Source organism: Xenopus tropicalis, chromosome 3, assembly GCF_000004195.4.
Source record: "Xenopus tropicalis strain Nigerian chromosome 3, UCB_Xtro_10.0, whole genome shotgun sequence".
In the NCBI taxonomy this organism is placed as follows: Eukaryota; Metazoa; Chordata; class Amphibia; order Anura; family Pipidae; genus Xenopus; species Xenopus tropicalis.
The window spans coordinates 116,625,991-116,652,008 of record NC_030679.2 but is presented as its reverse complement, the minus strand read 5'-3'; the positions used below and the strand labels follow the sequence as shown (position 1 = coordinate 116,652,008).

Here is a 26,018-nt window from a genome sequence, read left to right as displayed (position 1 = left end):
GAGAGCAAAACACTCATTGCAGACACTGAGGAATACAGAGCTGTGTTTTAGCCCTGTTAATTGCTTTGCCATGTTATAGTGCTTTCATATCTTAGGGCTATATATATATATATATATATAGATATATAAACACTGAGTTAAGATTTTGACTTTACCTCCCCTTTAAAGAAATGTAAACCTTTAAAAAATGTCACATTGTTCAGAGTGCTATTCTAAGCATATTGCTTTCATTATTTAGCAGTATCTGTCAGAAGAAATAAAGAGCTGTTGTGGTGCTGCTCAGGAAGGACATGAGAAAAGTCATCTGAGGTTTCTGATATCTTTCCTAAAAAGAACAACATCAGAACAGTTCTCTCTTTCTTCTGAGACATTCTGCCAACTGTGTCACAGTCTGAAAACTGACCAGCAGGTGGTGCTGTTGTTACAAAATTCATTATATTAACAATGTACATTTTTCTTCATATCTTGGAATCTAAAAAAATTGCTTTGCATAGCACTCGGTTTACACTAGTTTAAAAGTTTACAGTTAAAGGTACCGGAATATGTTGGCGCTTTATAAATAAATGTTAATGTAATGTAATGTTTCTGCTAAACACTAAGAAGAATACACTGCTATCCACAAATTGTGAGCATCATTGGAATTGGACTAAAAATATCCCATATTGACAGTTGATGTGGGTGGAATTGTAATCAGCAGTCTGATTATGAAATTGTAACCAGTCAAATAACTGGACTGATAAAAGCTGCTGTCTTGGTCTCTCTAGACAGTCAACAGCTTATTGGCCTATTTATGGAGTCTTCGGATGGGATGCCTGACTGATGTCTGGTTGAAAATCTGACAAAATAAGGTTTAAAAATCCCACTGGCCAAGGACTTAATCAGCATATTTGTGTGATACTTGCAGAATGATCTGATCAGCCGACGGTTAGATACGCCCAATTTGTTACCGTGTGTTGGTGGCAAGTTGGCAAAATGAGTGGATCTTTAAGCTTAGCTTTATGATAAGGACCTAAATTATTAATAAGGCTAAAACCAAAATACACAATCTAAATTGAGAGCAGTTGCTTGTAGGTAAAACTGAAAAGAAATCTGTTTTAGCTTTATAACTCAATGTAGTTCCATGCATGGTCATTTGAAAGGATCTTATAGAAACATTGGAATAAGGATATTGCTACATGTAAGGGCCAGGATAAAATACAGCTTTTTTTTTCTTTCACAGAATGTAACATAGGGGTGACCACTGCACTGTAGGTAGGTAGGAGTGCTAAATGAGAGAAGGCCTCATTTGTATTAAGCTAGGTTACCAGGACCCCCAACTGATAGTCAGACCCTGTCATAGTACACCCCATAGGTGTAATATAGACATTATTACTGAGCAAGGGCAGCTCAGTGCTCTAACTTAGTGCTCCCCTGACAATACCTGCTTAGTGCAATATCTGCAATGGAAAGGGACCCAGGATACTCTCCCTACTCCTAGATGGCATTTCCTGTGGGAATCTTTGCATCTATCAAGGTTTTACCTATAACAGAGATTCTGCGCTTTGATGTGTTCTACCTCATTTGAGTGCCATTGGAGTGAGCATGTTATTTCTGTGTAAGGGATTGGTAAAAAGGTTGCCTGATTTTGCTTACAGTCCCCTAGTACTTTAGAATCCTATGGGGGTTAATATTTTTTATTGCAAATAAATGCGATTGAATTTTTAAAATTCATTTTTTCATCAATATACGACATGAATGACGACTGAATGCCGCATACTGAAGAAGAAATGAAATGCTGATCTTAGTATGTCTTACCCTTTAAAGCAGAGGTAGGCAAAGTGCAGCCTACCTGCAACTCCCAGCATTTGCGCTTAAAAACACATTGTGGAAAAAGAGTAACTGGTAATAAACAGTACAACAGAGGATATCCTTACAACCGTCACTATTAGCTGCACTTTTAAAACCTTTTAAAACACTTAACTTCTTTTCCACCATGGCCACTGACATTTCTGATGGGTTATGTATGTGTCATGCATCTTGGTTCAGTAACCTATAGCAACAAGCCAGCAGTTATCTTTAAACAGTCCAGTGAAGTTAAATGATGACAAACAGAGACCTGGTTGCTATGGTATGCTGTGCTGGGGCTAATTTTGCTTGTGGTAATCTATAACTACCCATGTTAGCATAATGTCACCAACATAAACCGACCCCTGCAGTTTCATGCTGCAGTCATTTGAGTCCTGTGAGCTCCCACTATTGTCTTACTGTGGTTTATACATACAAGTGCATTTTATAATGGATGCATATTAAATATAGGCAAAAATAGCTGTATCTGTGTAAATTGTTTTAGTAAGTAGGCACCATTCTTTGGGGCTATTGTCCCTATCTATTCTGTGCTGGAGAAAAAATGCCTCTGTGGTTTATCAGAATAGCGTCCTGCTATGTTTCCAGGACAAATTTACAGTCCAAATATTATATTTCTGTATTTTCCACATAGTTCCCATGTTTTTCACACGCTTTCCAAAAGGCAATTTGCCCCCCTGTTGTGAAGAGTGAGGGGGCTGCCGATCTTGCTGTCGCTTCTCCAGAACATGTGACCCTTTTGTTAACATGAGACAGTAAGGAATGATGTCCTCACACAGGCACAATAACCAATAGATGGCAGTAAAAGGACACAGAGATTGCAGCTGCCTAAACAAACATAAAGGGGGTTAAAAAAGGGAGAGAGAGAAACAGAGAGAGAGAGAGAGGAAAAAAAAACTTGTGCAAGATGGCGTCTGACTGGAGGGAGAGGGAGCCCCTCTGTGCAAGCCCTGGCTGCTGCTGAGAGAGGGGAACAGGCAGCCTGGGAGGGAGGCTGCACCCTACATGGCGCTGGGAAGGCTGTCTCTGCTGTGGGGTTTGCATTGGGCTGGCTGTGTCCTGGTGGTGGCTGCAAGTAAGTACTGGGCATAGGGGCTGCAAGTAATACTGTGCATTGGGGCTGCAAGTAATACTGTGCATAGGGGCTGCAAGTAATAATGTGCATAGGGGCTGCAAGTAATAATGTGCATAGGGGCTGCAAGTAATAATGTGCATTGGGGCTGCAAGTAAGTACTGGGCATAGGGGCTTCAAGTAAGTACTGGGCATAGGGGCTGCAAGTAATACTGTGCATAGGGGCTGCAAGTAAGTACTGGGCATAGGGGCTGCAAGTAATACTGTGCATAGGGGCTGCAAGTAAGTACTGGGCAGTGGGGCTGCAAGTAAGTACTGGGCAGTGGGGCTGCAGGGCTGCAAGTAAGTACTGGGCACTGGGGCTGCTGCTGCTGCTACACACGAGGTGGCGGTGGGTGAAGGCAGAGATGCAAATAATGATGATGATGATGATGAAAGGTTTGCTTGTCCTTTCCCTGTGGCATGTTACCCTGAGGGGATGTAAAGGCAGCATATCCATCTGTGCAAATTCCATGCCACCCTTTGTTAGCCAGAGGTGTGCATTTCCCTGATGCTCGGGTGAAAGCATGGATACAGCATTCCAGTCATGTGCCCAGCATTGGCACACAGTAGCTGCCCCACTGGCAGTGGAGATGCTAAGGGCACATACAGATTCTTTTTATTATTATCTTTTTATTTTATAGCAATAACTGTCTCCTCCAGGGGGGTTTGTTCATCACCAAGGGGACCGTTACATTGCTAGGATACTCACACATGCCATATAGAAAGCCTGCCTCCATTACATGCACATTTATACCTCTATTGAATATAAGCACATTGATACCCTGTTGGTTTTCATTTAGATCCTTGCTAGAAGAAGACACATTGATTTGCTGCCTATGGAAATGCTGTTGCATTGATGCTCTGGTGCTGCACTGACAAGCTCATTTATTATGCCTTTTGGCACCTGGGTGCCTCGCCTCTTGCTACACTTTCTGCCTCCATTGGCAGCCCGATACACAGTGCTGCTACAGATTGCTAGCCGATAGCTCATAGGCAATGATAACACAGGGATTCACATGTAATAATTATCATTGTTCTGTACCTCGTATCAGTATTCAGTGCATGTTTATTCTCCTGCTGGGGCATTGGCTGCATGTGAGTCGAGTTTAAATATGAATGTCTATCCTTGTAGTGCACGGCTCAGGGCTTTAACCTTGCTTAAAGTTAGACTTTTGGATTATTTCTTCTGATGCTAGATGAAGGTGCAGCATGGAGAGAATTGCCCCATAGGGCAAGATGGTTGCTTTATTACATAAACACGTGGGGGATGGATTGCAGTCGGTCTGAGAGGGTGCTATGCAGAATGCTGGCTGTGAGTGCTGCTGGGATTCATCCAATCCAGCATCCTGATGTATGGGCATACCGAGCCGCCAGGACCTTGTTGCAGATGCAGTCGCTTTTCAGAACCAAAGGGAAACTGGTGATTGTTGGCGCCCCCTGTGGTCTGGTAGAAACTCCCTATAGCCCATCTCATGGGAAACACAAAGCTTTAGCACCTGTTAAGTGTGAAATGCTGGATAGTAAAGTGTGCGCCTGTACCGAGCTGTTATAACAGATGCAGTGTTGTACATGTCACTAAAATGCGGCTCTTTGAATCCCATTGAAAGCTTGAATGCTGCCCAAGGTTAGAGGGAGTTGTGATCTGGAGGCTGCAGGTTTCTCTCTCCATTCCATTTCACTGCACAGTAAAACATATAACAATATGTAGTGATACCCTGTGTGTGGAAGCTGCCATAATGCTTCCTCTGCCAACTTAACACTTAGGTACATTAACCTCAGTGGCCAAAATGCCAAGAAAATGATGAACGCTACCTTGACTTTAGCATGCACGCTTGTTTTATTCAGCACGAATAACGTACACAAAAAGCATGTACTGTTCTCAGAGTCTTAAAGAGGCAGATTTATCAAAATGTAAGTTTAGAGTTTAATGCATAAAAACTCTTGTAGATTGGAAGCTCTTTTGGGCAGGGCTCTCTTCACCTCTTGTATTGGTTATTGATTGCTTTATATGTTACTCTGTATGTCCAATGTATGAAACCCACTTGTTGTACAGCGCTGCGGAATATGTTGGTGCTTTATAAATAAGTGTTAATAATAATAATAATAATAATAATGTTCTATTGATTCCTATGGTATTTTTAGAAATGTATTTATCAGAGTAAAAAGTTAGAACTTAGCATTTGATAAATAAACATCCAAAAAGTTCCATTTACGGATTTGATTTGGGACTGTGTTAACGTCAAAGTGTGCTTTACTCTTCTTGTCCTTATATTTTTGCTTTCTATTAAACACAAAATGTTAATTTTTATCTGGGAGTTGGTGATGCCATACTGATTCCAGTATTTACTGAATCTCATTTGTCAGTGTAGCAGAGTGCTTCCTAGTGGCTAACATGGGTCTTTGCCAGTGATAAGTAGCATCTTTCTGGCATGGGAGTGCCCTCATTTTACTTGCATTCAAGCTTTAAAGGGGTTGTTCTAAAGAATAAGTGTTAGTATGATGTAGTGAGTGATATTCTGAGACAATTTGCAATTGGTCTTCGTTTATTATTATTGGTATTTTTTTTAAATTAGTTAGCTATTTGTTCAGCGACAGCTATCTGGTTGCTGAACAAACAACAGCTATTTGGTTGCTAGAATCCAAATTACCCTAGCAACCAGGCAGTGGTGTAAATGACAGACTTAAAGATGAGCAGAGGCCTGCATAGAACGATACCAAATATAAAGTAACAATAACAATAAAATTGTAGCCTTGAAGAACAATAGTTTTTTGGCTGCTGGGGTCAGAGGGCCCCTGTTTAATATCTATGACATCAGATTAAAAATAACGAACAGCCTTCTCAAATACTGCAAGTTTCAAATCATATGAGAAAAATACTATAGGGATGAAAGCTAACCTGTGCTCAAAGATCAGATCTTGGTCACTGTTCCAAGGTCCTGTGGGATAATATTTAACAACAGATCACCCTCCTGCCAAATGGATAAGGAAATCTATCTGCCTCCAAATTTCAGTCCAACAGTGGTCTAGAATAGTCTGGGTCCAACATATGTCCATAGGTCAAGTTTGTTTATGGGGGAGGGAATGGATGACAACATGTGTCTGATATGTTGCACAGTGTAACCCAAATGCCTGCATTTTGTGCTATTCGCCTTTGCAACCCAAAAATTGGGTTGGAACCAGTTATGTGATATACAGTAGTATAAAGGTAAGGGGAGACTCCACATCAATCCAAAGAGTTAGTTTAAAAAGAATGGGGCACAAAATGGGGATGCCCAAAATATCCACAATTAACATGGGCACATCTATATGGTATGAAGCCCTACATAGTGTATTCTGCATAGGCTGCAGTCATTAGAGATTAAGATATCCTTCACCTTGGAGGCAAGGAACTTCTTGCCTTTTTCCTTTTTTTAAAAAACAGAGAGCTGAGCAGCCAGCTCAAGATGGGCCCAATAGATCCTGGAATATGGACTCTTTTAGCCATGTCCATGTCCATGTCCAGGCTACCAAATTTACCAAGACGGCTTGAAAAAACACCAAAGTTTTCTTGCGTTTCATTAAGTGGCCTGGAACTTGAGACGAACATATAGGCCCAGAAAGGGTTAACTGTGGTAGATGCCAAACATTTGGACTAATGCTTAGTAGAGGGCTTCAGGAAGGAACTAAGTTGTAGATCTGTAAAAGCCCAGGTTTGAACCTCAGCCAACCCTACAGAGATCTGATGCCAGTGCAGGATCAAGTAATACTCTAGACCAGTGATCCCCAGCCAGTGGCTCATGAACAACATGTTGTTCACCAACCCCTTGTATGTTGCTCCCAGTTGCCTCAAAGCAGGTGCTTATTTTTTAATTCCTAGCTTGGTGGCAAGGTTTGGCTGCATAAAAGCCATGTGTACTGCCAAGCAGAAACTCCTGTAGGCTGCCATTCCACATAGGGCCTAACAAATAGCCATTCACAGTCCTTATTTAATACCTCGTGAAGTTTTTCCTGACCAACTCTTTTTCCATTTGAATATGGCTCACAGGTAGAAAAGGTTGGGGACCCCTGCTCTAGACATTTCACTGTTTAAACCCTTAGATTCAGTACAGCACAAGTGGCTCACCTGAAAGGCATCATTCCTTGTAGCTTTAACATCCAGCGGAAGAGATTCTGAAGGATCTATGGTACCTTGACTAATGCTTGTTCTGGACAGGGCAGTGAGATCTGCACCAACAAGGTGTTGTAAACATACCATCCAAGACCAGCACTTAATACAGCTCTACATAAGCTGGACACTATAAGAGTCACCAGATATTTTACAGATTTACTGCATACAAGCAGACCAATTCCTTTTTCATTACCTATGGCACACGTCAGAAAGGGAGGTGATTTAGAGATGCTGCGGGCAGCTGAATTATCTTGGAACTAATTGCCCACATTATGGGGACAGATTGAAGCCCCCAAATATTTGAATAAAATGGAAGGACTGCTTGAGAAAAAATGTGATTTTGGAGTTCATTTTTTTTAAGTTGCAGAAGGCCAATGGGTAGATCACACCATACTAAGGGCCCGATTCACTAAAGTCCGAAATAAGGAGTGCTATTTATAGCATGCGTTAAAAATCTTATCACTTCTTATTTTTCGCTCGATTCACTAAAAGGACACTTGTCATAATTAAGAAGCGATGTTCTTGGCGTTATTTATCTTGCAACGACATATTTTCAAGCAACGTGCTGCGTAATATGTTGTGTGCTGCGTAATATATTGCTTGAAAATATGTCGTCGCAAGATAAATAACGCCAAGAACATCGCTTCTTAATTATGACAAGTGTCCTTTTAGTGAATCGAGCGAAAAATAAGAAGTGATAAGATTTTTAACGCATGCTATAAATAGCACTCCTTATTTCGGACTTTAGTGAATCGGGCCCTTAGTATTGGATAGGAAGAATAGGTCAGAAAAAACATGGCTTATCTATTTCAATACATCTCCATATTGGCTTCTTCAACTTTCCTGTCTTCTTTTTCTATCTACTTTTCCATTTTCCAATGTTCCCACCTTATCATATAGGGTGACCAAAAACCAAATGATGCACCCCAGGATCCTGGCGCATTGGGCTTTTCTGCCTAAACAGCCCCCTTTCACCAAAAAAAGATCCTTGGCTGCTGGAATGCAGCCAGATATTGCTGCATTAGTTTTCCCAGGGCTCACAGGGCAGACAAGGCGTAATGTAGAGAGCAGGACTGTTATTTTTAAGGTAAGCAAGCTATGTAGGTGTCTGAAAATGAAGTATACCTGCTGGATAAGGCAGTACAGTAGATCCCAACTAGCAGACCTTGGGGCACATAGTGTATTTGAAGGTTTTCTATATAGAATAACCTTGTGCCTGCAGCGCAGCTCTGGCATGGTCAAGTAGAGCCACTGCAGTCCATTTGCATGTCTCTTTATATAAAACAGCATCCCATTTTATTTAATGTTTAGTTTTCTGTTGGCATCTTGGGCACCCTCTTTTGTGCTGTTTACTCCCTGGTTTTTCTGCAATGATATTACTACACATTATACTGTTATGCAGGGTAACTCATGGTCCAGATATCTGTAACACTGGGGTGATATACAAATATTTTTATCTACTGAGATTTGCTTAGATTTTGTATGGATTTTATGTACAAAACATCTCTATTTTCTATCATTCCTTTGTCAGTAAATAGTGTCCTTTAAACCATAATGTTACTAATACAGTTTTGGTGCCACTGGTGTATTTGGAGGTACCTGGTTTCTTTTTGTAGGTCCTGACTCTGGAGAGGGTCCAAAGTAACAACCTTAATATAGTATTGGCTTTTTTATATCTATAAGACTGATTTCCCATGTTGACCACTGCTTGCTTAGCAAAAAGCTGGGATAATGGAAACAGATTTTGAATATATATAAAAGTTGAAAAGAATGCTATTGTATATATTTTATATGTATATATTTTTCAGAGCTTTTTTTTTTTAAAGTATCACATTTTATATGTGTACTTTATATTTAGCACAATGCTAAAAAAAATATTTTACCTCAAGAACAGCCTTCAATGGCACCCAGTCATAATCTTTTACCAATATCCGCAGCCTTTTGCGATATTGGTTACCTTGTCGAGCCACCATACACGCACCGAATATCGTACGAAACAGATAGGCAGACAGCAGATACTGTAGATAGATAGAGAAATGTATTAGTATCCCCTATGGGTTCGGATCCTATACAAACACTGAAAAAATTACCTGCCATTGTTCTTACCAGCCTGATGCTTAGGGATTTTTCAGGGATTTCAGTTGTCTCACTTGGAATTCTACTGGCCATCTTACCTCCTTAAGGACAGGGGCACATGGGGAGATTAGATGCCTGCGATAAATTTTCACTATTGCGGGTGACTAATCTCCCCGAAATGCCATCTCACCGGCATGAATGTATATCGCCAGTGTGGTGGCCTAGCTAACACAAAATGTATCATGTTTATTTTTGATCTCTAAGGGCTGTGACAGACGAGGAGATTAGTCGGCGCATGACAAACCTTCCTTGACGCGGGCGACTAATCTCCCCGAAATGCCATCCCACCGGCTAGAATGTATATCGCCGATGGGATGGCAAACGTGGCACAGCGATTTGCTGAAATTGGCGAAGTTGCCTTGTGAGGAAACTTCGGCGATTTCGGCGTCACATATGCCATCCCACCGACGATTTACATTCTAGCCGGTGGGATTGCATTTCGGGGAGATTAATTGTCTGCGACAAGGAAGATTTGTCGCGCGGCGACTAATCTCCCCATCTGTCACAGCCCTAAACAGGTTATGTTATAAAAAACACAAGGTTTTCCCTGGAGCAGTAACCCATAGCCAGCAATCAGTAGGTAGCATTGATTGGTCACCTGTTTAAAGGCAAACACCTTTAATGCTTTGGTTGCTAAATTAATGCTCCTGGGCAAGCTTAGTGCATTTTATTACATATAGGGGTAAGTACATTAAGTTCAATTTATCAAACTTTAACTTTTGTGGTTAATATCCCTATTTTGCCCTAAGGCTTAACTATATTTGGAACTACCACCAATCACTGTGACACTATTTAAAATGCCGTTTCATTAATGAATATAGTGTTATACCCTATTATCATTAACTTAATTGTTACAGTGTCCAGTAAGTAATACAGGTATAGTCTTTTAGGTGGTGTCACCTCTGTGTCCCCTCAGGGGATGGACTTCTACCTGTGGGGGTTCTGATGGTATAAAACAAAATATGAACTGACTACTATAGTGTGTCTTTTATAAAGGTTTCCTGATCATTTAAATTTCATCTAATTGCAGTCAGTGCAGCCTATCTCACTGGATTTACTTGCAGTGCCCCCCACTGTTGTTTATTGTGTATCTTCTAAATGTGTGGTAAGTTTAGTAAAAAAAAAAACAACTCTCATATTAATGCTTTATTAGTTTTATTCAATCTATTAATTTGTAGCAAAGGTGTTTTAGGTGATACTGTCCCTTTAAGCAAATGATGGAACTCTTAAACATCCAGTCAGGGTCACTTCGGGCCCCACAGCATTTTTATCATTTTAATCTGGTATTTATATAGCACTCACAATTTTATAGAGCAATTTACAGATATTACACATTCCCTGTCGCATCCCATTCCCAATCGCAGATATCTTTACAGTATGAGGGCCCTATCGCATTAAAACACACACACTATGGTCAGTTGTATCAGCAGCCAATTAACCTGCCTGTATGTTATTGGAATGTGGGAAGATACAAGAGTACCCACATGGCTAGAACACACAAACTTCTTGCACTGCCTGAGCTGGAATTATACTCAGGCCCCCAGCGCTGCAAGATAGAGGCTGAGCCACTATGCTGCATACTGCAGTATTTCATTAATGTAATTGTTTCTTGGTTGTATTCTTGTTGTATCAGCTCCTCTTAGGCATAACACCATTCAGCGCTGGGCACCCTAGGCAACCTGGCTGGCCCCCCCACTCCCCTGCCTGCACTGAAAATGGGGAAGGAGGTGATACGGGCAGTGGGGGGACAAGGAGAAAGAGGTATGTGCTTAACGCTCCAACACTAGGCACGTGCCTCTTTTACCCATAGTTCTAGCCCTGACACCAAAACATTTATAAACCTGCCTCTCTAATGTGCCCTTGCAGTAGCTAGAGAAAGACATCAAAGACTCAACTGTAATCCTTAACACACAAAGTGTTTGGAATGATGAAGGGGGCTGGTGGTTCTTAAATCAAATAACAATTTATTAACAGGTAGCTGCAAACACTTCTATTTATAGTGAATATATCAGGGTTACTCACACACTGCAGGTATTGTCTCCCAATGTTTCAGGCTGTCTCATGGGTACTCTAAGGAATTCCACACAGAAGTCCCTTCCCACCTAAGTAACACCTGGGGAACTACCCCTCCATATATCTCCTCAGTGGAGCACAAACTGCCCTGCTTGCTACTCTCGCCTGTCCTAAGTGGGTGCTTTTATAGGATCTGCTATCCACTGTCTACATGTCATTCATCGGGTCCCTTTTCCCTAACTTTATTAATGGCTTTCACTTCCCTAAGTGCAGTGACACACACCCGAAGTTTCCTCTCAAGGCAACTTTGGCCTCTTCGGCAAATCGCTGCGCAACGTATGCCATCCCACTGGCGATTTACATTCTAGCTGGTGGGATGGCATTGTGGGGAGATTAGTCGCCTGCGACAAGGAAGATTTGTCACCCAGCGACTAATCTCCCCGTGTGTCACTGCCCTAAGGGCACATCCAGACCCTGCTGAAGTGAAGTCCACAGAGGCAGAATCATGTGCTCCCTGCATTTTAAAGTCTAGACAAGAGGAACTACCCCTGGGCCCAATAAGAACCATTCTTCTCACAGGGCACAAGTTACACTTCCCCACAATAGGAATGTCCTTACCCCTTTCCCACATATTAGATGTAATTGGTAGGCAGATCCTTTTTGCTGCCAGGGACTAAAAGGCCTAGGCTCATCCAAGTGGGTTTAGTTAAGCTGGCACTATCTTCTCGTTATTCCTGCTCAGCATGGGGCCAGCTGCTTTGTATTTTCTTAATTGTCTTTATATGCAGAGGCTGTGATTTCCATATAATTGACATTTTATGCCCAGTTTAATTGCATAAAGCAATTAATACAGTCAGAATGTATCCATTTCACATTATATCCTCAAGTACAGAACTATATAGAGTTACAGTATGTTCCTGTATTTCATTGTCATGGGTTTCCATCTAATAAATATTTTTCTACATTTTCTTCACTCATTTTGCTACTATACAAATTTATCAACCCAGATAGGATGAAGTCGGCATTGTTTACTTGGGCATGCCAAACTTGTTAACTTATATGGAGACCTGTGTCAGGCTCACTCTGTAGACCCCACGACCCTTGCTCCCCTTCCCTCTCGGATTTGCAGCCTTCATATTTACCAGCTTGTATCCACAGCCCATGCCGAGCTCACAGTTCTTATACCACCTTCCAGGTACCACCTATGCCAGGTGAAGGTATATGGGAGTGTAGGAGAGGAGGAGCTATAGGAAGGGTGGGTGGTACTAGATTTAGAAAACCAGAGAGCAGTGCTTTACAGACCATTACAAACCTTGGTGCTTAGCAGTTTTAAGGATACTAGCTCCCTGCAGTAGGTGTGCATTTGATACAGCTGCCTTGAACAGGAAATATTCAAAAATCTGAAAGTAAAAGTCAACGCTTATAGGGAAAATATATCCCCCTTTTTGACATGTAGAAAAGGCGCATGAATATTATGTGAACTTACAGATATAAATATAGATTTTTTACACAGATATACCTTATTCCTAAGATTGAGAGGAAAGTATGATGCCTGTCTTTGAATTGTAGGAACCATTTCCCAACCTCACTTAATGAGGCCATACACGTACCAGTCATATTGTCTGAAACTAACAACTAGCTGCTATACTGATTGTTCATGCTATTTGCTCAGATGATCAGAACAATAGAAAGGGGGCCATAGCATAAGCGGTATGCTTGTACGCTTTCCATCTGGGTCACTCATGGGCTTATTGGGGCCTGTGTATGTGCCGTTTTAGGGGGAGCGCCGGAGCCCACAGTTTTCGGTGGAGAAGGGGGGAATTGGCCTGGGTCAGCGGGGGCTGCAGGGCCCATCAGGTTTTCTCCCAGTGCCCCGCTGGCCCAGTCCGACCCTACCTTCTTGCAAGTGTACTGACAATGCTTGGTGTCAGCTTTTGCACCCCTTAGGGGCTGATTTACTTACCCACGAACGGGTCGAATGGAGTCCGATTGCGTTTTTTTCGTAATGATCGGTACTTTGCGATTTTTTCGTATGTTTTGCGATTTTTTCGGATTCTTTACGAATTTTTCGTTACAATACGATTTTTGCGTAAAAACGCGAGTTTTCCTATCCATTACGAAAGTTGCGTAAAAAGTTGCGCATTTTGCGTAGCGTTAAAACTTACGCGAAAAGTTGCGCATTTTTCGTAGCGTTAAGTTTTAACGCTACGAAAAATGCGCAACTTTTCGCGTAAGTTTTAACGCTACGAAAAATGCGCAACTTTTTACGCAACTTTCGTAATGGATACGAAAAACTCGCGTTTTTACGCAAAAATCGTATTGGTAACGAAAAATTCGTACAGAATCCGAAAAAATCGCAAAACATACGAAAAAGTCGCAAAATGTTCGTTTTCAAATCGGAACTTTTCCAATTCGGGTCGGATTCGTGGGTTAGTAAATCAGCCCCTTAGTGATGTTGCATTTATGTCCAATGTGCCAGTATATATATATTTTTTTTAGCTGTAATATTGGTGTGTAGGTGCCATCTCAGTGCATTGTGCCTGAGTCTGAGCTTTCAGAAGGAGCCAGCGCTACACATTAGAACTGCTTTCAGGTAACCTATTGTTTCTCCTACTCCCATGTAACTGGAGGAGTCCCAAGTCGGACTTGGATTTCTTACTATTGAGTGCTATTCTGATATCTACTGGGAGCTGCTATCTTGCTCCCTTCCCGTTGTTCTGCTGATCAGCTGCTGGAAGGGAGGCGATATCACTCCAACTTGCAGCGCAGCAGTAAAGTGTGACTGAAGCGCAAGTCACATGCCCGTGGGCACCTGGGAAACTAAGAATATGGCTAGCCCTACATCAAATTTTAAAATTAAATATAAAATAAATCTGCTTGCTGTTTTGAAAAATGGATTTCAATGCAGAAATCTGCTGAAAAAGCTCCATTAACTGATGTGTTTTGAAAATGAACATGTTTTCCCATGACAGATTCCCTGTCATGGGGATAAGTGCCCTCTTTTGCATGCAAATCACATTTATATTTTTATAAAAATGTCAGCTAACTTGCAGATGTGTGGGGGACCTTACAGTTAGTGCACTGCTGGCTGAAGGTGTCTGTAACTAATTTGGCCAGGACGGTAGAAGAGATAAGAAAGCTTTGCAGAGGCAGAACAAACAGTACAAAATCTGTTGTTTTATAGGAACACTGAAGCACTGACATTCCCATATGTAAATAAATATTGTCACAGAGGCACAAAGCATTGATGCAGTTGTCAGAACCAGATCTCATCTGCCTGGGGAGGGCGAGTTTTTCATTCACTGGTTCATGCTCGAGTGGTTTAGTTTGGACACTTTTCAAAACATTGTAGATGATAATGTGTAATGGTTACAATATGGTCTTTGAAATAAATCAGAGCTGTTTCTAATGAGGGGCAACAGATACATAAAACATGTTACAACATCTGTGTGGTTTGTTCATACCCTGGCCTAGGCATGTGAAAACATTTTCATCTCCAGTCTCCATTCTTCAGCCAGTATAATGGGGAATACTTGATTGTTCCATTAACCCATTCACTGATAAAGGATTTCACAGTACAGAGGGATAATGTCAACTCCTGTCCAGAGTCCTAGTAGCAAGTAAGGGGTTACAGATACCGACCATCTGCACTGTCACTAATAAAGAGATAAAGAGAAATGGAGCCTCCTAGAGACCCCTGTGTTACTTAAACACTGCACTTTCTTTAATGGGGGGCAAGAAAGGGTCCAAAATGTTGACTGCAGTGTTACGCTCGGGCAAAGTGGAGATACTCCATTGCACTCAGGAGCAGAGTTGCCACCTGGTCCGTATTTAACTGGAATAGCTGGTAAATCACCAGCTAGGGCTGGCACCGGCATTGCAAATTTGCCGGCATCACCTTCTCCACTCTGATCAACCTTTATAATCACAGGCCTACCTTTGAACTACCCATTTCCCTGCTTAGTCCACCCATTTCCCTGCCTATTTACCAGTCACATCACCAAAATGATGTCACTGCCCAAAGACTTTTAAGCGCTTCTTCCAAGCAAATATCACTGTTTAAGCCAGTCTCTTACACTCCGATTGGTCTACAGGCTATATGGACAGAGAGTGTATGAGAAAACACACAAGGTATGGCCATCTTCTTCTTCATATGATTTTATCTGTGCATATATGGCCACCACAGTACCTCACTGTAGGTATATATCAGTAGTAAGAGCTCGTAACACTGGCCTGCATGAGTATCAGGGTGCAGTAAGAACCTTGCCTCAGGCGGCAGTGAGGGGTCAGTTACCAGGAGCGGCAAAAAGCTGTTAAGAGGGCTGGTATTGGGGCTGCTGCCTCAGGCTAGGGTTGCCACCTACCCAGTTTTGACCCATACAGCCCAGTTTTTGGTAGGGATGTCCAGGTCAAAACTGCCTACCCGTTTTTCCAAATTAGGAAAACCAGGCAGGAAGAACTCTGATAGATTGATGTGGCGAGCAACCAATCACCAATCACTGATTGTCACATCATAACCCCACCCCTGACATCACCAACCCTGCCTATGGTGTCACCCACCCCTGTGATGTCATCCATCCCGCCCCCTGCCCAGAGTTTCTGAAAACAGAAGTTGGAAACCCTACTTTAGGCAGCAGCAGCCCCACATCAGCCCTCATTAGCAGGTGTCATAGAAGAAGCCACTACGTAAAAAGCACCAAGGACAGCACATATTGATGAAAAAGCTTAAGAGTGATCTAACTGTAATTTGGGGAAAGGTTAAGTGGTTAGGTGAGACCAAGAAACAGCTATTTGGCTGTATGGGAAGTGCAAATCTAACAACTCAAAAGCACCACACCTACATTTCAATCCAAATGAGAATCTGTGGCAATGTTTCAAAACTGAGGTTCTCAAGCATCAGCTGAGAACCTAAACAACCTGGAGCCAACATCTATTATATTATAAATAAAGCATGTAAAGACCCTGGGCAGACGGGTTGCTATAAATATCTTGCTGTGGTCTAAGAGATTTCATTTCAGAAGCAATATTTATACACTTGTAACTGACCTTCAAAGGCCTCTTTGCATTGCTATCTCGGTAACCCATTTGTTTCATAATCAAGCTATAAATCTTGCCTCATAAGCTTTGCTCATGTGGATCTCCAAGGCTGAATTTATTTTGTGTAAGTAAATCAGTGCTCTGTGCCATTTTATTGCTTCAGCCATGTAATGATCCCATGTGGCAGGAGAGATTGAGTTCCTAGTATCACCACCCTTTATGAATGTATCCAGATGTAGTTGCACCCTACTTCAGGAATGCAGCTCCATGTTAGAACAGAGCATTCTGCATTATTTTAACATTCAGCCATTGTGTATACCATTGCATCATAACAAAAGAGGCCAAAGCTTGACGTGGCATTGACTGATGATGAACACAGCTGGGAGAGGGCCCCAGTAAAGGGTCACATCCTTCATTTATTATTTTGCCTTTTCCTATTATTGAGGTTTCTAGCATCTATGAAAGATTATCTGACCATAGCCTACTTTACTTGGCCACAGTGTCATAATCCTCTTATAGAAGCTTCTAGTGGTGCAGTTTGCCTGACTGGGGTGTGGTCATCTGTAGAAAGGTGCTAATTTCTTTAACAGTGGTAGAAATGATTGGGCCAACAGATAAAAAACATTAGAAATGTATCTATTTTGCAAATACTATTATTGTATTAGTGCATCAGACATGATACATGGCATACATTTTATAATCCTGGGATCCCCCTGTAGCTTTTGGGTGCATAGTATTCCTACAGAGGTATTTGTAAAATTATTGGAATCCCCAATTAATGGCGGAATGAATGGCAGGAATATGGATTTTTATTGACAAATATCTGGAAAAAAATAATTTCCATGCTTGGTCTAATGTGGTAATATGATTTATTTTGCATGCATTAGGAGCAGAAGGTAAATATCCACTGTAGTTTGACAGCAACATGGCTGCAAGCAGAGGCAGTTAATGGGTGGTAGGAGATTGGCGTTGAGCATAAAGCATGTGTGTAATTTTGTATTCTGTAAGATTGTACAGTGCTGCGTACCCTTGTGACGCTTTATAAATAAAGTTATACATGCATACATACATTAAGGGCAAGCCCATCTGCATGATTAAAATCAGGGCATTACTATTTATTAGGTATGGAATATGTGTAATAAAGCATTTTATCAGTTGGTTTACTAATGATGTAATAATTTAAGTAAAACAAGGCTTATGGACATCAAGTCCAAATCTTTTCCTTAAATACGTATCCTAGGTAACTTTCCACTGGATCAAGAAGAGGTGCAACCCAGTTCCCTAAAACTGTCCCCAGTATTTCCATCCATCCTGACTCTAAAACAGAAAGGGAAAAAGTCTCTGGATCAGACATGTGCTAGGAATCGTAAGCCAAGGTCAGATTGGCCCACTGGGATACCAGGAAAAATGCTGATGCGCCCCAATCTTGTTGGCTACCCACAAGCCAAGCTCCTTTGGAAAGATTCAAAGAAAATTAAAGATGACCATGTGTCCCTCTGTGGAATACCCAGCCATCTTTAATTTTCTACCCTAGAGATGCGGCCTCATCGGTATCAGAGAGTAAGTAGGGAGCAGGCAGTGTCTTGGGTGGCTGGGTGGAGAACCCTTTACTCTGGCCCCTGGTTCCCCAGCCCCACACTGCCAGCAACCTGGCATTTTGTCATTTGCTAAATAGGCATCCAATCCTTAACTGAAATGGTGTGAGGAACTGCAGCATCTCTGCTTCTAGAAGAAAATTCCAGAATTTCACTGTTCTGTTTATGTGAAAAACCCTTTTCACACGTCGAGGTGAAACCTGCTTTCTTCTAATCTCAAGGGATGCCCTTGTATCATGAATATCATCATGAATAAGGCATCAGAGAGTTTCTTGTATGGTCCACATATATAGTTATATGTATAGTTAAGCTCATCATCTACTGTGTAAACAAAGCCAGCTTGTCCAGTCTTTCTTCTAATCTGAGCTTTTTCTTACCCCTTGATCTGCTTAGTTGTTTTCTTGACTCTCTCTTTTAATAATGCCTCTTGTGAGCGCTGGAAACCAATATTGCACTGCATATTTTGTATGGGGCTTTACCAGTGCTTTGTCAAGAGGATGAATTACCCTTTCTTTCCATGAAGCTATTTCCCTTTTAATAGAACATAAATAAGGGTAATTTACAAATGCAGGTCCTGTGTCCTAAGTGCAATTTCAGACACAAATCGCCAATTTTTTTCCCTATAATGCCAGCATAATTGTGGCAGAGTTTTGAGTTCTATCCACTACAATTGCACCTGATGTGGCAAAAAAAATATGCAACTGTGCTATAAGTGCAATTAGCATTTTGGATTTTTGAAGAGTGGTTTGTACATAAATGACCCTTTACATCTTGCTGGCCCCAGCTACTGCTGGCTGCCGTTGCATGCTAAAGCTGATTACTTCTAGGTCCTTCTCCAAGGATTCTCATACATTTTTTTTCCTATTAAATTGAATAAAAGTATAAATAGCTGCATATTTTTAAATCCCAAATGCAGGTCACAGATGATCTAAAATGGATTAAAGGAGTCATATCATGTAAAAAATTAAGAATGTACCAGTGCATTATACTACTCTAAATATAGAAGGATTGTGCTTAATAAAGTAGTGTCGGGCTGATTTATTGAGAAATTCCCAATAAACCCCATCTGTTCCCCCTAAACCCCATCTGTTCCAGTTCCTGCTGCCTCCTTTGCCAGGCTGTGCAGTGGGGACAGCGGCACCTCAGCATGCTGCACTGTATGATAGGAACCAATCAGCAGCTAGGCTGACCTGATAGGGAACTGAAACCTGTCTTTGCTTGTGTGACTGCAGGGCTGTGATTGGCCATACTGTACTGTGTTCTCTATATCACCCCTCTGTCCCAGACATCTCCATGCTGTGCTTTTTCAGACCTATGCATAATACAGAATTCTTGGAAAAGTTCTGTACTTTGCATGTGCCAAGGGGAAGATGGCAGTGCCCTCCCTGTAGAAAACTATTACCAGGGTGGTGAACTTTTTAAAGAAGAGGAGTGCTGGCCAGAAGTAAGCACAGTGGGTGCCTTACAAAGTGGCACCCCCATTGACTTTCCTTGCCATTTTTAAGGGGTTACTACTAAATCCTGCTAAGCAAAGTTGATTTTGTTCATTATGGCATGTGTTTACTAGGATCAGTGACTCTGGAGACCATATTGTATGGCATATGTTTTTGGTACCATCTCCTGTAAAAAAATAAAATATTCAGCAACCCCTTTTTAAGCTAATAATACAATTACAAACCTATAAAAACATAACTGTGACCCTTCTAGAGTTTAATTTAAGAAAGCAAAAAACCCACCCCATCCTCTAATGATTTGAGCTCTTAGGGGTAGCCAATCAGTTGATTGAAAAATGATAATTTCTTTGCTTTCTGTTAAGAGCCTCTCCTCTGCATCCTTCATCCTGGCATGTGAACAAATGCTTGGTCGCTAGGGTCTGTCATTCTAGTACCCACATAGTAGCTTAAATTCCAGCATGGAGAGCTGCAGGTTCTCTGCATAATGATAAAGTTAACTGTAAGATGCCATTTGGGACTACTGCTGGTTAGCTAGTACATATCAGATGTGGGTATGAGGGAGGAATAAGAATTCCAAGCCCCATTGCTTGCCTGCAGCTCAGCCCACAATGGATTATATTTACAGGCAGCTGAGTCATTCAGCAAGCAAACCATTTGCAACCAGCGTGACCTTGTGTCTCTTCCACATAATAAAGTGCATCCAGAGATACTGCTGCCAACATATTATTTCAAACAGTATATTATGATGTCTATGAAGGTTTGGCCCCAAATGAGTGGGAGAAAAAGCTAAATTACATCCACTCTGCAATCTTCCAGCTGTCAGTACATACCAGGGGGCCCAATCTGGGATGTCCCTAAAGTAAAAAAACAAATCTCAATAAATACACAAAACACAATTATTATAGTACTCTTTCCAAATGTATTGGCCAGCCCAGCTGTAAATAATACTGGACTGGATTCTGCACGGGCCCATCAGGAAACCCTAGTCACAGTTTAGTTTCTCTCCTGCGATTTCCTGCAGGTGACAAATCACTATGTGCTATTGCCCTAATAAGCACCAAGGGACACTACTGAACAATGTTCCATCAATGCTGGGTCGTCAAAATGCAATATCTAGAACTATACAGTAAGTTATGGTATACCATTCTGGTACTGCTTCTATAGGGCGTGCTGAATCCCTGATAGTGGTCATTCTCAGGCAAACGCAATACTGCAGTCGAACAGGAGGTCCAACTGCTATATCCTGGCAACCTAGACCTACCATGTATGTGTGCAATATGTAAGTTCCATTGCTCCTCACAGATTTATCTCTTGACTGTGCAGGCATCAGGGCTGGTTATGGAAGTGAAAGCAACCATATGTGGCTATACCAACTGAAGCTGTCTGAATTTTTTTTTAACTTCAGATGCTAGGAAGTATAGTCCATATAGGAAGGTATAGTCCATATAACAGATTAGTGAGCTACTAAACATCGGTCCTTTGAGTAGACAAAGGCCTCTGTGCTGTGGTAAATTAGAACCTGGCACCAGGAAGCCTTTAGCAAAACAGAAAGAATTTTGGGTCCTCAATATTCATAGTCTAAACCTGAAACCCTATACTTTTAAATAGTTCCTTAAAAACATTATGTTAGGTGTTATGGATATACAGTATCGCATTTCCACCTAATGGATTTGTGCAGGCCTTGTTTCAAGCTATTTTGGGTTGGAATTAGGTTTCTGTAGTAATGGGATCTTTATCCTGAAAACGAACAACTTATTTGCATTTCACAGTATAACTCCTGCTATTCTCTTTGAAGCCCAAACCCTTATTTAATTATATGTGTATTTTCTCTTGCAGGGGAGACCATCTGGCTGGACCTCAGCTGCAGCCCCGGCCAGACACACACTGTACTCCTACCAGACCAGGAAGCCATCTTGCATTGCGAGGTGGGCAGCAGAGAGGTGCCGTACAATGTAACCTGGAAGAAGGATGGGGTTCAGTTGAACTCAGATGAAGCCCTGAGAGTCCTGCGCAATGGGTCCCTGCTCATATCGCAGATGGAGAGAGACAACATTGAGGGAAGATATTCCTGTGCAGCCCAGGACTCTGTTGGGATTGTAACAGGCAGAAGTCACACAGTGAGACTGGCAAGTGGGTCCCACAAAACCCCCTTTACCCGCCATTCATTTTTTCCTATAAAAAGCATAAAAACCTTCTTCCTTTTTACCTGCTGATATCAAGTCATGGGCATCACTACAATATAATTTATTTAAATGTATATGTTTAGGGGTAGAAAGGGTTTTTGCCTTTAAATCAATACCCAAGAGGGCCCCTTGGAAGAAAACCTACACTGAAATACATTCTATATTGCTAGTTACTTATGTATCATATAAAGCAGGGATGTTCCATCTGCAGCCCCCGAGCTATTAAATTGGAAGTCTGTTAGGGGTTGCTGAGAGTTCAACAACAACTAGAGGGGCACTGATTATATAGTTTCTTCTTCCATTGAACTCCAACCCTCCTGCATTACCAGGGCCCCTTTATTCTCTAACTGCTCCCTTAATCAAGGATCCCCAAACTGCAGCCACTGTGTCCCAATATGGCTTTGTATTGGACCCAAAAGAGTGTCCAAGTCGGAAAGGAAATTAGGCAAAATGTGAGGGTGAATGCTTATTCAGTTTTGGATATCCAGGACTATAGGAGAGTGATCAAGTTTTATATATCTGTAACCATGTCATAAACTAAGGGGGCATGAGCAAATGTTGGACCAAAAAAGTACAAAATACAGCTTAAGATGATATGGAATGTACACGGTCAATGAGGCATAAGACTTCTGCTGCTGAACTGATGTATAATTTCCTAGTTAGGGGAAGTTCACCTTAAACATAACATTTAGCTGGCAATTCTCTGTAGTCCAAAAATACACAGCTCATTAGGGAAGCCCGTTACCTAGTTAAAATCTGCTTGCATTATTTCTCTTGACAGACTAGATTAGGACCATATGTTTTGCACACTGCAAAAATGTGGGTTCATGAGGGAGTTCATAAATGTATTATGCAATGCATGGGATAAAGCTAGGGCCTCACTGATCCTACCAGCTTGTCAGTGTAGCAGCATTTCTTTGAAATGAGGCACCAGACAGGGGTGTCCACTTTTTCAGCTCATTATTTTCTTATTTAGAACTCCCTGCAGTTGCTCTTAGACAACATGAGCCCAAGATCACAGCAGGAAAGGAAAAACTTGCACTGACTCTGTTTACCAATAAAATGTTGCTCTTTGCAGGGCTTCCGAACCCTGCATTGGCCTTATAAATACATATTCCATTGCTTTTATGGATACCCGATCAATCTCTCTAAAGGGAATGCATCTACTTTACACTCTTTTAATAGAAATCAAGGTAACCATCATAAGGGCACTAAGTGTGCTGGGAATCCACAAGGCATCTGGGGTCAGATCATTACATGATCCTTATAGACCATTCCCTTAAATGTCTGGTAATTTGTTTAAGAAGAAATCCAAGGCTTCTTTACTTATTATGCTTACAGTATAATCAACATTTCCTGAGTTGGAAGAGTAGGACAGCCTTCCTCTTTTCATGCTCGGCAGTACCACTCAGGTCACTCTATGCTAAATAACTTCAATCAATTACTAATGTTCCCATTCCATCTGAAGGATAACAAAGAACATTGCCATGGAAAAGAATTAACCAGCTGACTACTGTCAAAGGTAAATTCTATGTGCCAGTTCAATCAGGCAGGCCTGGACTGTGAGTTCTGGGAAGTGCCAGAGGGGCTGCTGTAAGATACCATGAGACAGTCACTATAAACTGCAAACAGAGCAGAGTTTGGTGAAAACCCAGCTGAATTCAAGTGCCTTGGCCATTGGCATTAATTAAAAATTGGACAAAATTTATAAACATAGAAAAGTGATGGGAACTAAAAACAGGCCCACACAGTCCATTTATTTATCGGTTATTGTTTGTTTAAATCAAATCACATCAGGGCATTTTGATGGCCAACATTTTTGCTGGAAAATCTACAACATCAAAACACCCCTAACTGCAGCTGCTTGCTCTGCTTACGGTACCAAAAGGCTTCTGTATGTGTTTTGACCTCTTCAGTCTTCGTCAAGATGCTCAGGGAGAACAAATTGCCCAGTGTGCCAGTGTTCCCAGTATACCATATGCATTAGACTTTATTCCTTCTGCATCAAGTTCCCATTCATTAAATATAGTTCCAGTACTTGAGGCTGGATAATGATATGTGCATATTACTCCCAACCTTTACTTTCCAGATCTTAAGGTCACATCCTCTCAGTCTGTTATCTGGTTTCCTATGAAAAATTCTCACATTCTGGCCATGCCCTATGTTGATATTTCAGTCTTATTTGCCTCTGTTTTGTTTCCTCCAAGCTAAGCATCTGACATTCTTAGATTCTTTTTTGATTTATGTTCTTAATGTCCTATGTGTAGGGGAGCTGTAAAAATCTGACCTACAAAATGATTGTAACCAGGGTGAAACCATGCAATTAGTTATTCTATGTAATAGTTAGATTTTGTGTGTCTACTCCAGGTCTTCCCTCTTTCCACCAACAGCCTGAGTCTCAGACTGTGATGCTGAACAGCATGGCAAGGTTTGAGTGTGGCTTTAGCGGGTTTCCACCTCCAGAGGTCACCTGGCAAAAAGACCAGGCTCCGGTTCCAGCTGAGTCTAGGTGGGTACATCAGCAGTGTACAATGCAAGATGTCTTTGTGTACTCTATGTGGATTGCTTTGCTGCTCTAACCTACCTAGCGGAATGATACCTGGCATCAACATTTACATCACAAAAGTGAATCAATCAGGGTCGTGAGTGCACAGCAAATGAGGAAGTGGGACAGAGTACAGGTATAGGATCTGTTATCCAGAATGCTTGGGACCTGGGGGTTAACCAATAAGGGATCTTTCTGTAATTTGCATCACCAGACCTTAAGTCTGCTAAAAATCAATTAAACATTAAATAAACCAAATAGGATTGTGTTGCCCCCAATATGGATTCATTGAGCTTAGTTTGTATTAGGTACAATGTATTGTTTTATTATTACAGAGAAAAAAGAAATCACTTTTAAAAATCGTAATTATTTGCTTAAAGTGAAGTCTGTTGGAGTATGGGACATGGCTTTCCTGTAATTTGGAGCTTTCTGGATAACATGTTTCCAGATAATGGATCCTTTACCTGTGCCTATATTTTAAAAAGAGCTAAAAAAAAAATAATTAAGATAAAATGCCTTTTTATTTCAAGGTTTGTAAACCTTCTGCAGATATGAGAAATCTGAACTTTTCACTCTCTCGTGGGGCGACCCGAGGTGTCTGAATAAAAACTAAATTATTCATGTAATATTGATGTAAGCATTAGTATAGGCTGTTGAGGGACCCTGTACCTCAGAGGACAGACTATAGGGCTCATTTAAATCCCCAAGTGCAATTTTTAGCGGAATTGCCATGTTTTTTCCCACAATGCAATGTTTTCCCCAAAATTTCCTCTGCAGACCTAGTGTTATTTATTCCATAACCCCATTAGACACAAGCAGGGATGCTTCTAGGCCCCTCGCCATCCTTAACCTTCTCGCTTACCTGTAGGAGTTTCTGCAAAGGTGATGGGAGGGACTGCATCAGTAGTACAGAGAGCACAATTTCACTTTCTGCATTAAATGTTGACATTCCAATTTGAAAACCTGAATTTAGGCTCTTAAAGTTACTTTTTGCCACCCCTGGTAACTTGTGGGGTACTGCCATCTGAGGCAACATTATCAATGTACCTTATAACAGTGCTTCTGAACATTAAAATACTTTTAATAAAAGTTATTTAACATGTAACTCACTGCAGGGAAAAGTTGTTGAGAGCAACTGCATTTGGGGGTGTAAATGAACCCTTATATGTCTGCCCCTTGGGCCTGTTGTGACAAGCATCAACCTGAACACATTAAAGTGATTAAAATGCACTGCCAAAAATATATGTTATAAAAGCAAAGCCAGGGTTGCCCAATCTGCCCTTCTCCAGCTGTTGTTGATTTATAATTCCAAACATCTCACAGCAGCCAAAGCCTGACGTTCCCATGTGGGACGTATTGGTGTAACTGTAATAGCTGTAACACTACAGTGCATTCTCATTATATGTACTAAATCCTATATATATATATATATATATATATGTATATATGTATATATATATATACTTTGTTAAACTTTTTTGGTTTTTGGGGGAAACATAATTAAAGGCGCAAAGCCTGTGTCTATTAATAGATAGCAACATTTCAGATGCTTGTTTTTAAACAGGTGAGCAGTAAATGCTACCTGCTGATTGGCTGCTATAGATAACTATACCTGTAGCAAACTGTGCACATTTTAAATGACCATGTAAATCCCATTAGTAATACCCACATGTCCCAGATTTTGGTATCTTGGGGACCCACAGTGTTTCCGTTTTGCATTATTGTTCTGTATCATGGGAAAATATAATACACTAATAACCACACAAAATATAAAATTGCATTTATAAATTTACTTTCCATATGATATAGACAGCAACACTCAATTAATTTATATTTTTATGTTTTTTTAATTATTTGGTTTTTTTTATGTTGTTTTGTGGCTTTCTAGCTTGGGATAATTGCTTTTTGGTTCCTAAGGGATATTTGCAGATTTACCTTAGCAACTAGCTAGC

General features: G+C 41.1%; 1 protein-coding gene across 3 annotated transcripts in view; it reads left to right on the top strand.

The window, feature by feature from the left end:
* The first annotated feature begins 2,601 nt into the window (after nt 1–2,601).
* The window catches only part of igdcc4 (immunoglobulin superfamily, DCC subclass, member 4), a 43,846-nt gene continuing 20,429 nt past the window's right edge, over nt 2,602–26,018 (top strand). For 2 of the 3 annotated variants that reach the window (XM_002938347.5, XM_004912682.4), the window contains exons 1-3: nt 2,602–2,917; nt 21,175–21,468; nt 23,889–24,030. In XM_002938347.5, coding sequence (XP_002938393.3) covers nt 2,848–2,917; nt 21,175–21,468; nt 23,889–24,030 — 506 coding nt within the window. In that variant the 5' untranslated portion in view covers nt 2,602–2,847. Of the gene's footprint in view, nt 2,918–21,174; nt 21,469–23,888; nt 24,031–26,018 lie in introns of those variants that run through there. The other variant, XM_031899249.1, reaches the window with a different exon arrangement.